General features: G+C 31.5%; 1 protein-coding gene across 3 annotated transcripts in view; it reads left to right on the top strand.

Moving 5' to 3' along the window:
- The window catches only part of LOC106686979 (malate dehydrogenase, mitochondrial), a 110739-nt gene that overhangs the window by 58677 nt on the left and 37474 nt on the right, over positions 1-14588 (top strand). Inside the window, exon 1 of one of the 3 annotated variants that reach the window (XM_014430600.3) lies at positions 10332-10652. The exons of 1 other annotated variant lie outside the window; for it this stretch is intronic. In XM_014430600.3, the coding sequence (XP_014286086.1) occupies positions 10568-10652 (85 nt within the window). In that variant the 5' untranslated portion in view covers positions 10332-10567. Of the gene's footprint in view, positions 1-10331; positions 10653-14588 lie in introns of those variants that run through there. One more of the 3 variants, XM_014430599.3, reaches the window with a different exon arrangement.

Genomic DNA, 14588 nt, shown 5'->3' with positions numbered 1-14588 from the left:
TGAGGATCCCTGAGCCCACTCTATCCCCCACGTGTGAGGGGTAGAGCAGAGCTCAAGAGATCCCAGCGCATCCCTCTCGCCGCATCACTGGTTAACATTATTACTATTGCTATTTTATTTCGATATATTTATACATTTTCATTTATTCTTAATTTCGTTTTCTTAATACATATTTATGTCTGCTAACTGGAAGTAATCACATTTGGTGACTCCATAAATTTTAATAACACTTGTGTTACAAATTCAATATTTTTAACGTATCACCGGAAAAGTAGAATATGAGATATACGAGAGTGGGATATATACAAATTTTTTTTTCTTTCTTACCTCTTTTATTGAAAATATATAACAATATTAATATATACCTGAGTATAAAAAAATGTAACTGGTGCCCTTCCTTTGCCATATGAAAAGGATATATACAAAAATATAAAATGTATACTGTTAAGAACGAACAAAAAAAATTACAAAGGGATAAAAAATATAAATAAATAAAAATATTATTGTTATTAGCATTATAGTTACTCCTATGTTTGGGCAGCATAAGTAATATTTTAAATAGTATACCAAAACTTCTTACTATATGTATAAATGATTAACCGCATTTTAAATTACGGGAGTGCAGTCAAAAGGAAACAAAAAATAGTTAATAAGTATTATTTGTTTCCTTTTGACCACACCCCCTACCATCTTCTTCATAATTAAAAATTTTATTACTTTTTTTGTTGGTATATTTTTTTCTTTTCTTTTGTGCAGTAGGATTTTCTATTTTAAATTACTTTTTTGTTTTATTTTCTTAGTTTTTACTACATTTTTTTTTTGTGGTGTAGTTATAAATACAATCCCTTCTCTATGTTTCTAGGCTGAATAATTGAATAAATAGAATAAAAATATACAAAAAATATTTAAAGAGGCAGGCCTGGTGCGGCCGCACCTGCAAAAAATGGATCTTGCACATCGCCTCTATGTTCCATCCTTATTCTACAGGATAATTCTCATTAAACAGAGCTTTTAAGCTGAAGAATAGCTGGATCCTACAATACAATGCTTCCAACACTTTTTAACTTTGAAACAAATAAACATTTTCACAAAATCCACCAAAGTATAAACAAAACTATAAATATTCGCACAGGAGTCGATGAGGTAGACAAGAAAACTTCCCGTCGACTTCTCGGCAAGGAGCCAACGTTCATTGTTTTTTTAGTACCTACGTAGGCAGAAGACAGTGGTGGTACTTTAGGACACTCAATACAACCCAAATTAATGTATTATTATTTACATAAGTTTTCAGTAATATACAAAAAATACACAACAGTTTTATCATTTAGCATTTCAAGACCCAAAAATTCACTAACCGAACTTTATTCAAAGGATATTAGGAGAAGGCACGCTTAGATGAAATAATTTACATTCATAGGATAAATTATGCTTGAAACGTAATTAAAATTCATTATTGCCAAAAACAAAACTTCAAGGAAACGAAAATGACTCATTTTTTACTAACATTTGTATTAAAAAGCAATTGAGTACATCTTAAATACTAAACTAAGAATAGAATAGCTACAGAAAGAATCGATATAAGAATGATAATGACAAAATTAAGATTCTATTGATGAGGATCGTTTAAAGTAAACAACATTCGCGAACAGTATGTGCTATACTGAATATGAAGGTTTCAGAAAAACAATATAACTCCATTCTTAATTTTTTTTCAGGAAAAAAATTTAAAATTCACCTATATTGTTTTCACGATTAATTATAAGCAAAGAATACGTGTAATGGAAATTCAACATTTGATAGTTTACAGCGAAACTTCCAAAGTTGTTAATAATTGATTGACAATTTGAAAAAGAAAAGTCGGTTTAAATAGTTCCAAATAGAGTTAAAAGTCATTACATTTTCTTTAAAAAAAATTTTTTTTTTTTTTTTATTATTTATTTATTGTAATTTACAACTGTACAAAATGATACAATTGGTAAATATGTTTCATATACACTTGAGAATCTTCGGAAGGAACCACCCGTTGGTGGTACTTCAAACATTAATTTAAACTAGAAGGTCCCGTGGCCATCTTCTTTTCAGACGCCTCGGAGGATTATCAGGGATTGTTAAGGATGAAAGATTAAGAATTAATGGGTTAGGATGGTTAAGGAGTTTGGAATAAAAAGACGCATATCTGTTTTGGGTCAAATCTGCAACGAATGGGATGTTAAGGTCTTTATGAATGAGTTTATTTGTGACGTAGTAAGGAGCATCAAGGATTTTACGTAGGATTTTGGATTGTAACGATTGGATGCGGGAAGAATTTGATGGTTTGGTGGAGCCCCAAAGCTCAATTCCATATGTCCAAATTGGTCTGATTATTGTAGTGTATACTAATTTTTTGTAATGAATGGGAAGTTTAGAGCGTTTGTCAAGTAAGTGTTGTAGCAATCGGAATCTACGAGCAGTTTCTTGTCGTTTCAGTCTTGTGTGTGGATTCCAAGTAAGTCTCTTGTCAAGATGGAGTCCTAAGTATCGAATCTGTTCAACAGGTGTTAGTGGTGTATCTAGAAAGGATACTGTAGGACAGGTGGGCAGAGGTTTACGACGGAGAGTAAAGGTGATCTGGTGGGATTTTTGAGGATTTATTTTGATTCTCCAGTTTTTAGTCCATTCTTCAATAGATGTTATGTGTGCCTGTAGTGTTTGTGATGCATTAGTTGGGTCGTTGTTCTTAAAAAATAATTCATTAATTACTGAAAGGATTATTTTGAAATGCTCTTAAATTGTTGAATATGCAACTGATAACTGTTAACAGAGAAATGTGTGAGATATTTTTGCTGTACAGATAGATCGAGTTGGAAGAGGACATTTCGACTGGTAATAAATGTAAAAATGTTAGCAACATGAATGTTTTTAGTGCAATCTATAACAATCCTAAAAGTACTCAACATTCGTTGACTCTGGGGTTATTATCACCTCTATTATATTATTTATCCTGATTATTTTATAATTAAAAACTATGCGTTTAAACATTTTCTACTATATTATATATACTCCATAATTAATTTGTCCTACAGCTAAAATATTGTGCCTAAATCTGTAAAGATTAAAATTAATTTTTCACTCTAACATAAAGGTTGTTAAATCGTTAGTTGAAGTATTTATCTTCTAAAGCAAGTTATTGTTGTAATATGAAACCGGAGATAATAAAGTTTATAATATAACTTGTGTACACATTTCATTATGTATGAATTATATTTTTTTTAATGCTACTTTTTTAAATGATAGGAGGTACAAATGTGTCAAAATTCAGGTTAATATCAAATATCATTAATCTAGCACATTGGACCCCACGAGACCCATGTTTCAGTATGCAAAATGCACAAAATGGTGCCTATAATTTTTAAATGTTTCTATCATTGTTATTATTCTCATAATCTAATTCATCATTAAAAATGGTTTCAGTGAATAGATAGATGCAAAATTTTTAACTTTCTTTTTAAGTTGTTTTAGTATTTTTTCAATGAAACTCATCTTCAAGATTTAACAATATGATGAAGATAAAAATAGAAGGTTTGTGGACCTAGTTGCCTGGTTCACTGTTGTGAGGGTCATAGGATACGTGCCAAGTCTGCATAGCCCATCCACATCCACTGGCAAGTGGCCATCCTCTTTGGCATTTAGCACCAACTGCTCAGTGCAATTGGCTCCCTCTTCAGGAGCCTTGGAGGACGTGGGAGCGACCCAGGCAAGGGCTTCCATTGATAAATTTAACAAAATCAATGAAGGATGAAAGAGAAATTAAATTTCTGAGGCCATTAAAGCGAGTTAGCTACCTCGCTAGTGATTCAGTTCCGGCTTGGGTGGGTGGCTTTTATTTTGTGGCAGCTCCAAGGAATGAAAACTCGACCTACCTACTCATAATAGAACAGGATAGTAAAAAAAATTACAAAGGGATAAAAAATATAAATAAAAAAAAATTGTTATTAGCATTATAGTTACTCCTATGTTTGGGCAGCATAAGTTATTGTTATATAAAGCATTTCTCTCTTGTAGTTTTACTGGTAATAACATGCCTCTATGTCCCATCCTTATTCTACAGGATAATTCTCAATAAACAGAGCTTTTAAGCTGAAGAATAGCTGGATCCTACAATACAATGCCTCTAACACTTCTTAACTTTGAAACAAATAAACATTTTCACAAAATCCACCAAAGTATAAACAAAACTATAAATATTCGCACCGGAGTCGATGAGGTAGACAAGAAAACTTCCCGTCAACTTCTCGGGCAAGGAGCCAACGTCCGTTGTTTTTTTAGTACCTACGTAGGCAAAAGACAGTGGTGGTGCTGTCCGGCCCGCGACAAGGCACGGTCCTACAGGATAACTTCCTCTACTCTAAGTATGTTAGAAAAGGCCAAGAGGGTATATATATTAAATTTAAAAAAAAAAATTAATTTTCTCTGGAATCCTTGAACCTGATCCAGTTGGTTAAAAAAACAAAACGTAGGTACGAGTTGGTAACAAATAAAGGTACTTATAAAATGTAAAAATTAATTTTTTCAACAAAAAAATTCACTCAAGGGCAATGAGGATTAGAGCTGTAAATATTCAATCACACCATTTGTACATAAGAAAGAAAATACAATAAAATAAGAAAATGAATAAATAGTGTAATAATGAAATAAACAATATTATTACAAATAAATAAATGAATATATAATAAAATAAAATTTTAGATACATAAATAATAGTAATTTATTATTTAGCGTGATCTCTGTGTCTCTCCCAAATGCCTCATTGGTATGTGAGCGGGTGCTGCCTGGGCGAAGAATTTTACTTTATAATGTGACATTAATTTCACTTCGCAAGGACAACTAATTTACCTTTTTGAATCACTAATAATGATGTAGGCACCAAATAAAAACCTGTGAAAACAATACTCCAGCCATTAGAAACCCAGGAGTCAGCAAAGCAAATATTATACATATCTATCTATATTACTTATCTTGCCATATCAGTATTATCTACATTAATTTTCTTGTGTTATAAATCACAACAACTTTAAGTAAATCGCCCTTCCTTCTCAACAAAATGGCGTTAAATCTCATCAAACAAATGAAAGATTAATTGCATTTTAAAAGATTCCTGAAACAGCTTCCTAGGAAAGGAATAGCTCACGAACCTGAACAACTCGTGCCTCCGCTTGAGATGATTTCCCAAAAAATGGAAACGCTTCATCCTGTTTCCGCTGTTAAAACCAGCCAGCGAAAGTTTTATTATCTTCGAGTCTTTTGGGAAGAAACTCAGTTACCCCTATGAAAAAACTGGCTTTCAAGCACACCTCAGTACGGAACATTGCCTCATGAAACTTCAGACAGAGGTATGCAGAGACCTAAACAAAAATGCAGCGTAACGAATTCTCCCGAACTTTACCAATGTGGTGTTCCCCAAGGATCAGTCTTATTCCCGGTTCTCTTTTCCAACAACACGGTGAACATGGATACAACCACAGTAAAGCAACCATCGCCACATTTACATGGGCCACTCCAAAATGATATTTGCTCCGCAGAAGGGGAAAGAGTCTAAATTACCACGCTCATTCCCAGTGGGGGACACCACACTAGGGCCATCTAACTCCTAAGGGTCAAGCTGGACCGCCATTTTACCCTATCTACCCAGATTTACAATAAAATAAAATAGGTAAGACGAAAAACCTCTTTCTATAGTTCTTCACTCATCTCTGGGACGAAACGCATCGCCATCTTTAACAGTTTCAGGACACTGTGCTACGGAAGGTGGTGAGGAAGATTAAACCCCCACAACTTCACAAGATCTTGATCTTGATCTACCGACTGTTCCCGAGTTTATACAACGAAGGCACATCAAGTTCTTTGACTCGCTGAAGATTAACGTCAATCCGCAGTGCAGTAATAAACCTTAAGTGTGGCCCTACACTTTTGACCAACAACTACGAATACAAGTGCAGCCTATCTCACAAATACAAAGCCTTCTTAAAATGTAGCCCTGGTATAGTAAAATTTTGAATTTCTAGTGCCCTTTCAGGTTAAAAGGGGTTCTGAAAAAAATATATATATAAGATTTACGAAAAAATAAAAAATAATGGAACAGATACTAATTGCAAAATATAGATCAGCATGAACTAATATTACGTATTAATTTATCTGAAGGTTAAATAATTGGTTTAATGCAATAAGTAATAAGATTACTCATCATTAATCATGAAGGCCATTCCTTATCAAATCTTAATAATGGTATTATGAGTCGTTTTCCTCTTAACAGTAAACATTGCTCTTAACGAAGCAAATAAGAGAATAAATTAGGTTACCAAAGTTCATAAATTTCATAGTTCAATTTATTTATGGTTATATTTAGATATGGATCGATAAAAACAAATTATTTCACCGATTAAAAAGTCATAATAATAATAATAAATAAATTAGGTTTAAATACAAAAAAAAACAGTGAGCCTGCACTCACTAATCCCTATTTTGTTCGATTAATTACACTATTAATCCCTATCTATAGGATTTTGGTGAATTCCACAAATGAAATTTGGAGTAAACTAACAATTGATTTTTAAACGAAGTCCAAGGCTTATTTTATGTTATTTTGTATAATATATATATATTATACTATCAAGGATAGGTATTTGCCAATTATAAATGTATAAGAAAAAGATTAGTCCATTAGCCTATAGGTAAGCCGATTACAGATGTACAAGAAAAAGGTTAGTGTAAAGCCTGACAATTTATAACAATAGGTACTGTCTCGATAACCAGTTGGTGAGCATATCGAAATATTTATACTAAATGATTTTACTTACTACAAGGTGGCCCATAAATATGAATTCGTAGACCTCAATTAGATAAGGCTCTCCAATAAAATAAAATTGTCAAATGAATGAGGTCAGATTTTATCCTAAAGAAAAGTCATCGAAGGAAGTTGAGTCCATCAGTTTCTATAAATGTATTTTAATGACTTCCGACGAAATTATATGGAAATCATTATAATATGGAAACCAGTGAGAAATATATGAAAAAGATGGAGGATTATAAAATGAATAATTAATTTCTTTTGGTACAGTTAAATGCCAGTGATATCTCGTATTGTCAATAGAAAATCCAAATTATTTCAGAAAGAAAGATTCTTGATAGAAAACAATATTAAAGCAAAATTGTTTTCAAGCCATGTAATGACATAATTTCCTTTGTGAAATTAAAAGTTTGACTAATTATGGGGTTGACTAAAGTACATGAATATGGAACAATTGTCGCGAAACGTTGTACAACAATACGTTAATGTGGAATAAAATACATTCAAATTGGAAGTTTTTAATCTCAAAAAATGTAATTGGAATATTAAGGTCATTACTGATGTAACTGCACCCTCCGTCATCCTATCCGAATATTATTGCATTATATAGAGGCAACTAGTGGAATCAATAGATGAATCATCAAAAAAAACCAATGTCTCCTCATTACCAAAAGTTAAGGTTGAAGTAGCAAATAGCATAAGAACTCCATCATCGCACAAACTGAAATCCAGACGCATGCAAGACATTGCGATGTTAACTTTTATTTATTATTATTATTTATTTTCCAGTATATAAGGCAGTTATTTATTTTATTAACTCTATAAATATTAGTTGTTTTGTTAATTTGTTTTTCTTTCTTTTTTTTCACTTTCCAATAGAGTCCTATACTGCCTAGACTTGGTCAGGTTGGGACCTTGGTTAAGGGTCAAACTTTCTCATTTTGCGGGATGACCATTCAATGAAAAAAGTCAACATCCCAGGCCGAATTCGAACCGGCACTGCCAATAGACATCAAATAGATAAGACTGTCTAACCACTAAGCTACGGATGACCCGATAATTTTCCTTTCTATTTTCCATTTACGTTTCCATTACATACATATATATATATTATTTTGGTTAGTTTTTACTTATAGTCACTTGGGGTCCTTTTTTAGAGACTATATTCCGCATTATCAACTGTTGAATTAAAGTGTTATTACACCCATATATAGTCCTTCTGGCCAATTCGATTGTAAAGAAATATAAAAGAACTCAAAATGGCAAACTATAGTTAAATGATCGCCGATCTGATGACAAGGAGAGGATCGAAAAATATAAACGCATTCAACATGTGATTTTATGCTAAATAAAAATTAATTTTAGTTTACAAATGCACTGGAGTTACCATACATAATAGTTAAAAATCGGTACAAATTATAACACAAACATTTATCGTTTATAACAACAGTCAGTAGCAATCAATAAAACAGTTTTTTGGAATAATTTTACCAACCTAACACAAACATCTGATGAGCCCACTCACATGATTTTCCTTACCAATTTTGATGCAAAACGTGTTTCAAAAATCTTAGCTAATCGTGGTTAAATTATAATTTAACCTCCTAGACTATATGACTACTTTTCAAATGAGCATTTGGATTGTTAAGCGAGAAACATAGTTCTCGAGTTTTTTTACTTAATAAAAGAGAATAAAAGCCGGTATTGTGGATGGTCGAATTTTTAATTAGAATTCTACTTATCTTGAAACGTTCAATCGAAATTTTAAAAATCTGGTGTGGTCACTCGACTTTCACTTATCACCCTATTTTGAGTTAATGCCATCATTCGTTTCAAATTCGAATTTTACGATCATAATTAATTCCTTTACTTCATATAGTAAAAGTTAAAGTAAAAATATTGCTTGAAAATCTGAATATGTTTTTAAATTTAAGAAATTGTCTAAGTCTTGAAGCTTGAAAATCTGAATAGGTTTGATAAAATGTTCGGATTTGGGTGAAAGGGTTAGGGGTAATGGACTCATGTATTGATTCGTCGCTTTTATACCGTTCTTGGCGGCAATCTCTTTTTTTATATCACAGTTTTTTTCTCCTAATTCAAGTTTTTATGAAGTCAATAAATAAAAATAAAATCTCTTGTTCATAAATTAAATTTATATTATTTATTTTTGAAGTTTAATGTTTATATTAATTATATTATTTCAAGGAAAAAATTCAAACCTCCTTACTGCTAAAATTCTTTATTATGCCTCCCATTATTTCGAGCTCACCAGCTTTAACTCTATGCTATTTAACCAGCTTATCATCTTTAACCATTCTTACCCTACTACCACTAATTATTATATTTGTTATTTCGTTTATTTTATATCACCATTACCAATTTATATCACTTTCTGTAGGATTGTCTAATTTAATAACTTTACTATTTCTTTATCATAGTAAGGTTACCACCTTACCGTACTTAACATTACCTATCAAGGCATTATAAAGCAGGCTGTTTTATTAAACTTGGCTACATTATCGTCCTTTTTATTAAAAAAATAAAGAACAATTTTTTTTTTTTTACAATTTTGTTGATACTGTGTAGGTAAATAAGTAACTTATAACTCTAAATAGCATTTGCCCGTGAAATGTTAGCGGGACTGAATTGTGTATACGTTGCCATTATAGCAGTCAGTAACCTCTACAACATCTAATCGTCTTCCCTGTCTTTCTTTCTAACCCCCTCCCTTCCCCGGCCGAGTTCAGGCTGTTCCCTGCTCAATTTGAATATAAAGGCGTTCCGTTACTGTTCTCACCCACTTTTCTATTTCTTTTTGCAACTATGAAGTGATTCGATTTAAAGAAACTGTAATTGTTTCTTTTATAAAACTAAGGGGGAGCACGTGCTCGTATGTACAAATGGAATAACCCGTACTGGTTATCACTAGTTACCAACGATATTTAAGAGGCTGAGCATGTTGGGATCAAAGACCCCGAATATTTTTCCCCATACTAACATTTTTTCCAATCTTGAACCATAAGATAAAAAAAAAAGACCTCTTAGATAAGGCCAGATAGGAAAGAGAAAAGAATCTGGAGTCCTCGAATGCTCTATTCGGAACGGTATGGGTTCGATTACCATCTGAAGCAGTAATTATTTCTTTGAGGCTTCTAGAAAATCAATATTGACACTCAAGACTATTAGTACAAGACTGCTACCTATTGGTAGGCGTCAGGGGTAGGCAAAGAGGATAACTGAGTATCCGTTACTATCAACAGTACATACCCACAAAAATACAAATAACCTAAACATGCTTATGTTTTTTAAATAATTCATGATTGAACTTCTGACTTTCGAAATAGTAAAATTCAAAAAAGTTTTTCTAGTTCCTATTTAAATTTCTAAAACTAAGTTTTAAATTTCCAAAAACGTAATCACGGAATGTATTTCATCATTTTAAAAAAAAATTCTTCCAGCTGAAGACACAGAGGTTTTGGTAAACAAAATCATGAAAATAGCTTCTAAGACCTAAGAGCAGGAAAAAAATAAAATACTCTTACATGAGGGATATAATATTTTATTGTTGGAATCCATTGGATGGAACAAAACTGTTGATTTCTGGTTTCAGTATATTTCAAACGAAACTGAAACCATATGCTACATTGCGCCATGACAGTTTATAGAGAACTGATTTTAAGTAGTAAGGTTATGAATTACTTGGGACTGTAGTGCTACCGACAAATTCCCTGTGAACAAATAGTGATGAAGTGGTTAGGAGTCGGCCACAAATGGTTTTGTGGTACTGGCAGCCCGATTGTGAAGAGCCTTATCAGCATACAGTTTCGAGGTAAGGTTTTTCTTATAGCTAATTCAGCTCATGCATAACAAGACTATTGTAACAATAGTATGTGTTATTTCTTAAATTGCTATTCATTGGTTCTTGTATTCTGTTTGCCTTTCCTTGATTTGGCCAACAACTCCATGTAAGAAAACGTCGGTACACATTATTAACGTAATAAATTTACCATATTCTTCTTGTATCCATTTTATATATTTAAAACCAGTTGCACGATATAGAAAAATTATTAATTTTACAATATACAGTATTCAATGGAAAATTATGTAAATTTTAATGGATAACTATTTAATAAAATGATCAATTGATTTTGTCAGCTGGACTAGGGGTAAGCTTAGCTATGAATGATATTTTCAGTGACAGTGGAGTATTATAAGGTTTTGACATTTAATATTTACAAACAATAGTCTTCAATGTGATTGTAAAATAAAACTTTTTTTGGCAGAAGTAATTGCATGAAAAAGTCGTACATTTCACGACTTTCACCCCCTATCCTGCTTTGATTTTCAGTTGATCCTAGCTAGTTACAGAACAGAAACTATTGCAGGAAATCTGTTCTCAATTATTTATTCAATGCTTAATTGCTATAGAATAAATATTGAATATACTAAGAACGATTTTATGGAGTTATCTATTCAACTAAAAGGCCCATATGAAGGTTAAGTGAAATTAAAAGACACTTATTTAATAACTATGGTGACAAGAAAACGTTATCAGGCTACCGAAACGGAAAACACCTTGCGCATGCGTCCGCCAGTTAAAACGTTTGTTAAAATAGACCTTTTAATTATGCCTTTCTCGTAATCCTTCATTACATTATATGACTAGTGTTAAATACATTTTATTTTCTAAAATCTTTAGCTTTCCAACGATATATAACACGTCTATATCACGATTCTTTTCTCCGAAAATGTGTTTTCAACCAACAAACAAAAAATAGACCATCTTATCTCCTTAAGTTAATTATCATATCCTTTCATAGATTATATTTATTCATTTTTAATGAGTAGTAATAAAGTAAAATGGGTAATTTATCAAATTAAAAAAAATTAAAGGTCCAGAGAAAGAATTTCTAAAAAATTCATATTTAAGCCTTGCCAAACGTTTTTAATGAGGACAAAACCTACATGATATTTAAAATCGCCTAATTTTACATTTATTTACTGAATATTATTAAAATTATTAGATCCGTTTTTGAGAAAATCAAGAAAATTAAAAAAATCTATTTTATAAAGTGGCACTTCCGGAACGAATAATTGCTGTCACATCCCAGGCATACACCTGTCCAAAATGTGTAATTTCAGTCTCGTAAGACATTTTGTTTTTTAGCTATCTGACGCTTAGAGGAAGAAGTATAATGCAGGAGATAAAGAAAAAGTGAAGCCAAAAAGGTGGGCCTTATGTGCCTTTCAGGGGCGTGGCAAAGTGGTAGGAGAAGAGAAAAGCCAATCACTTATACAGAGAATTATTATGATTATACAGAGAATTGAGAAGAGATATTATACAGAGCTAGCTATTGTTAGCTATTTTTATACCGTCTGTAATTCATACTCCTCCTTCCTGGAATTCACAGATGTTTGTTTCAGTGAAGGTTACCCTGAAGCTATCTTAGTCAAAAATGTCTAACAGATTATTTTATTCCAATATTTCGATTTTTTTTAAAGATAGATGCAGCAGCAGTAGGTACTTACTTAACAACAATTTTTTAACGTTTTTCATATAACAATGTTATTTTACATATCGCTTTCTTTTCAATTCTTATTTTAGATCGATAAACTTCTCTCAAAAGATAATTTACATTTTAGTTTATCAAAGATAAACGATTATAATTTTTGAGATGGAAATAACCTGAGATACATTTTTGCACTAATAGTATTCAGGGTAATATAATAATAATGGATAATAAGAACAAAAAGAAAATTTGATACCTGATTAATATAACATAACTTGAATAGAGGCTATTGAAGATACTTGGATATTAGATTTACATTATTTTTTCGGGTACCTCGGTAGGGACTCGAAGTGGAGTTAGCAATTTATGATTAACTTATTCGCAACTATTTCTCCGATATGTGAATGCTTATTTTTATTATCATAAGACTGTTGAGATTTTCAGACTTTTGGTTTTCAGGGGTTTGAATACGAGAGGAATTCATACCATACCATTCATACACGAGAGGAATGTATAACACCAAATTTCGACTTTCTTTGTCTAAATTGAAGTCAGATAAACGAGTTTCTTGTGGTAAACTGAATGCTCAGTGCTTTTGTCTAGTTACGTTCAAAATCATTTCAATAACTTCAACGAGAAATTTGACCCTGTTTTATTACTTTAATTCTTAATTATACCTGCTCGTATTTGAAATCAGCTTATCCTCAAATGAACAATAAGTTAAAATTTACAGTTTTTAAACAACATATTAAGCATTCGGTCTTAAAACATGATAACCGATTTTTTAAGACTGATTCATTCATCGATGAATGAATCAATAGGAACTTTGTTTTCTAAAGAGGATAATGTTGATATTAACTTATAGTTAAATCTTTAACAAACACTTTTAATTTATACTACTATACATTGTTACGTTTTTAGGTTTAAAAAAATCACCAAATATTAATTATTTTTTCTGTTGACTATAAGAACTAGTAGATCTTTGGCCGCCCGAACAACCCTTTTCCATGACGCCTGTCTTGAACTACTGCTTTCAAGTTATAGTACAAGATCCCAAGAGGAGAAAAAGGCAGTTAACTCACCCCAATTTTTGATCACTTTAATGAAAACTATGTATAATTACTAGCCAAAATTGATGAGACTGCCAAATATAGGTAGGGGGAATAAAAAATGGTGGCTTTTCAAAGTTATAAAAAAAAAATTAATTTTTCATTCAGAGCTCTATATCTTAAAAAGTAGGAACAACACAAGAAAACCTAACAGAACGTCATTTAAAGAATAGTAAATTTGCTAAAATATGAGCCCTAATAGAGTTATTTACGTAAAATATTTTTCGAGAAATTGCTTTTAAAAAGCAACGTTTCGGAAAAATTTTGTATGGGACGTACTGAAAGATCAGTAGTTACTGAATTTATTTTGAAAAATTGATATCTCAAAAACCATTTGACGTACAGATGTCTATTAGCACTCAAATTAAAGCTAGTTTAATGAGCTATAAAGTAGTTTAGATGTTTATCTTCGTAGGAGTAATAGTTTACATGAAATTTTCTAAAATAAATTGATTTATAGTTGTTCGGAAAAATTTTCATTTGCCAAATTTATATTCACATCTGAATATCATAAAAACTACTACCCCTACGAAGATGAGTGAAATAAACTACTTTATAGAAAGTTAAATTTCCTTTATTTTGAGTGTTGGCAGACGTATGTGCGTCTTATGGATGTAGAGATATATTTTTTCAAAAATCCAACATTTTATAGGAACAACTAGAAATTAACATTTTGTGAGTTTATTTTGTCAAATATCATAAAAACTACAACTCCTACAAAGATAAATATAATTAACTATTTTGTTGTAAATTTAACTAGCTTTAATTTGAGCGCTGGCAGACATCTGTACGTCCAATGGTTTCTGAAATGAAGTCCTTCATATATCAAACGTATTATCCGAACAACTATAAATCAATTTATTTTAGCAAATATCATGAAAACTACTATTCTTACGAAGATAAAGGTCATAAATTACTTTATAGTACATTTTACAAGCTTTAATTTGAGTGTAGATAGACATCTATACATCACATAGTTTCTGAGATATAGATGAAAGGAATATGGTCCGGGTGCGGTCAAGAAAAACTCAAATAGTAGAAATATACTAATTTAATGAGCCAACGTTTCGCCCCACGTTGCAGGGCTTCTTCAGGGCTATTTTGACGGCAGTCAAAACTAACCATTTTAGTTTTGACTGCCGTCAA

The sequence above is a fragment of the Halyomorpha halys genome, unplaced genomic scaffold, assembly GCF_000696795.3.
Source record: "Halyomorpha halys isolate HHAL.00 unplaced genomic scaffold, Hhal_1.1 Scaffold901.1, whole genome shotgun sequence".
In the NCBI taxonomy this organism is placed as follows: Eukaryota; Metazoa; Arthropoda; class Insecta; order Hemiptera; family Pentatomidae; genus Halyomorpha; species Halyomorpha halys.
Note: the sequence above shows the minus strand (reverse complement) of the source record. Positions and strands in the feature narration are given on the sequence as shown.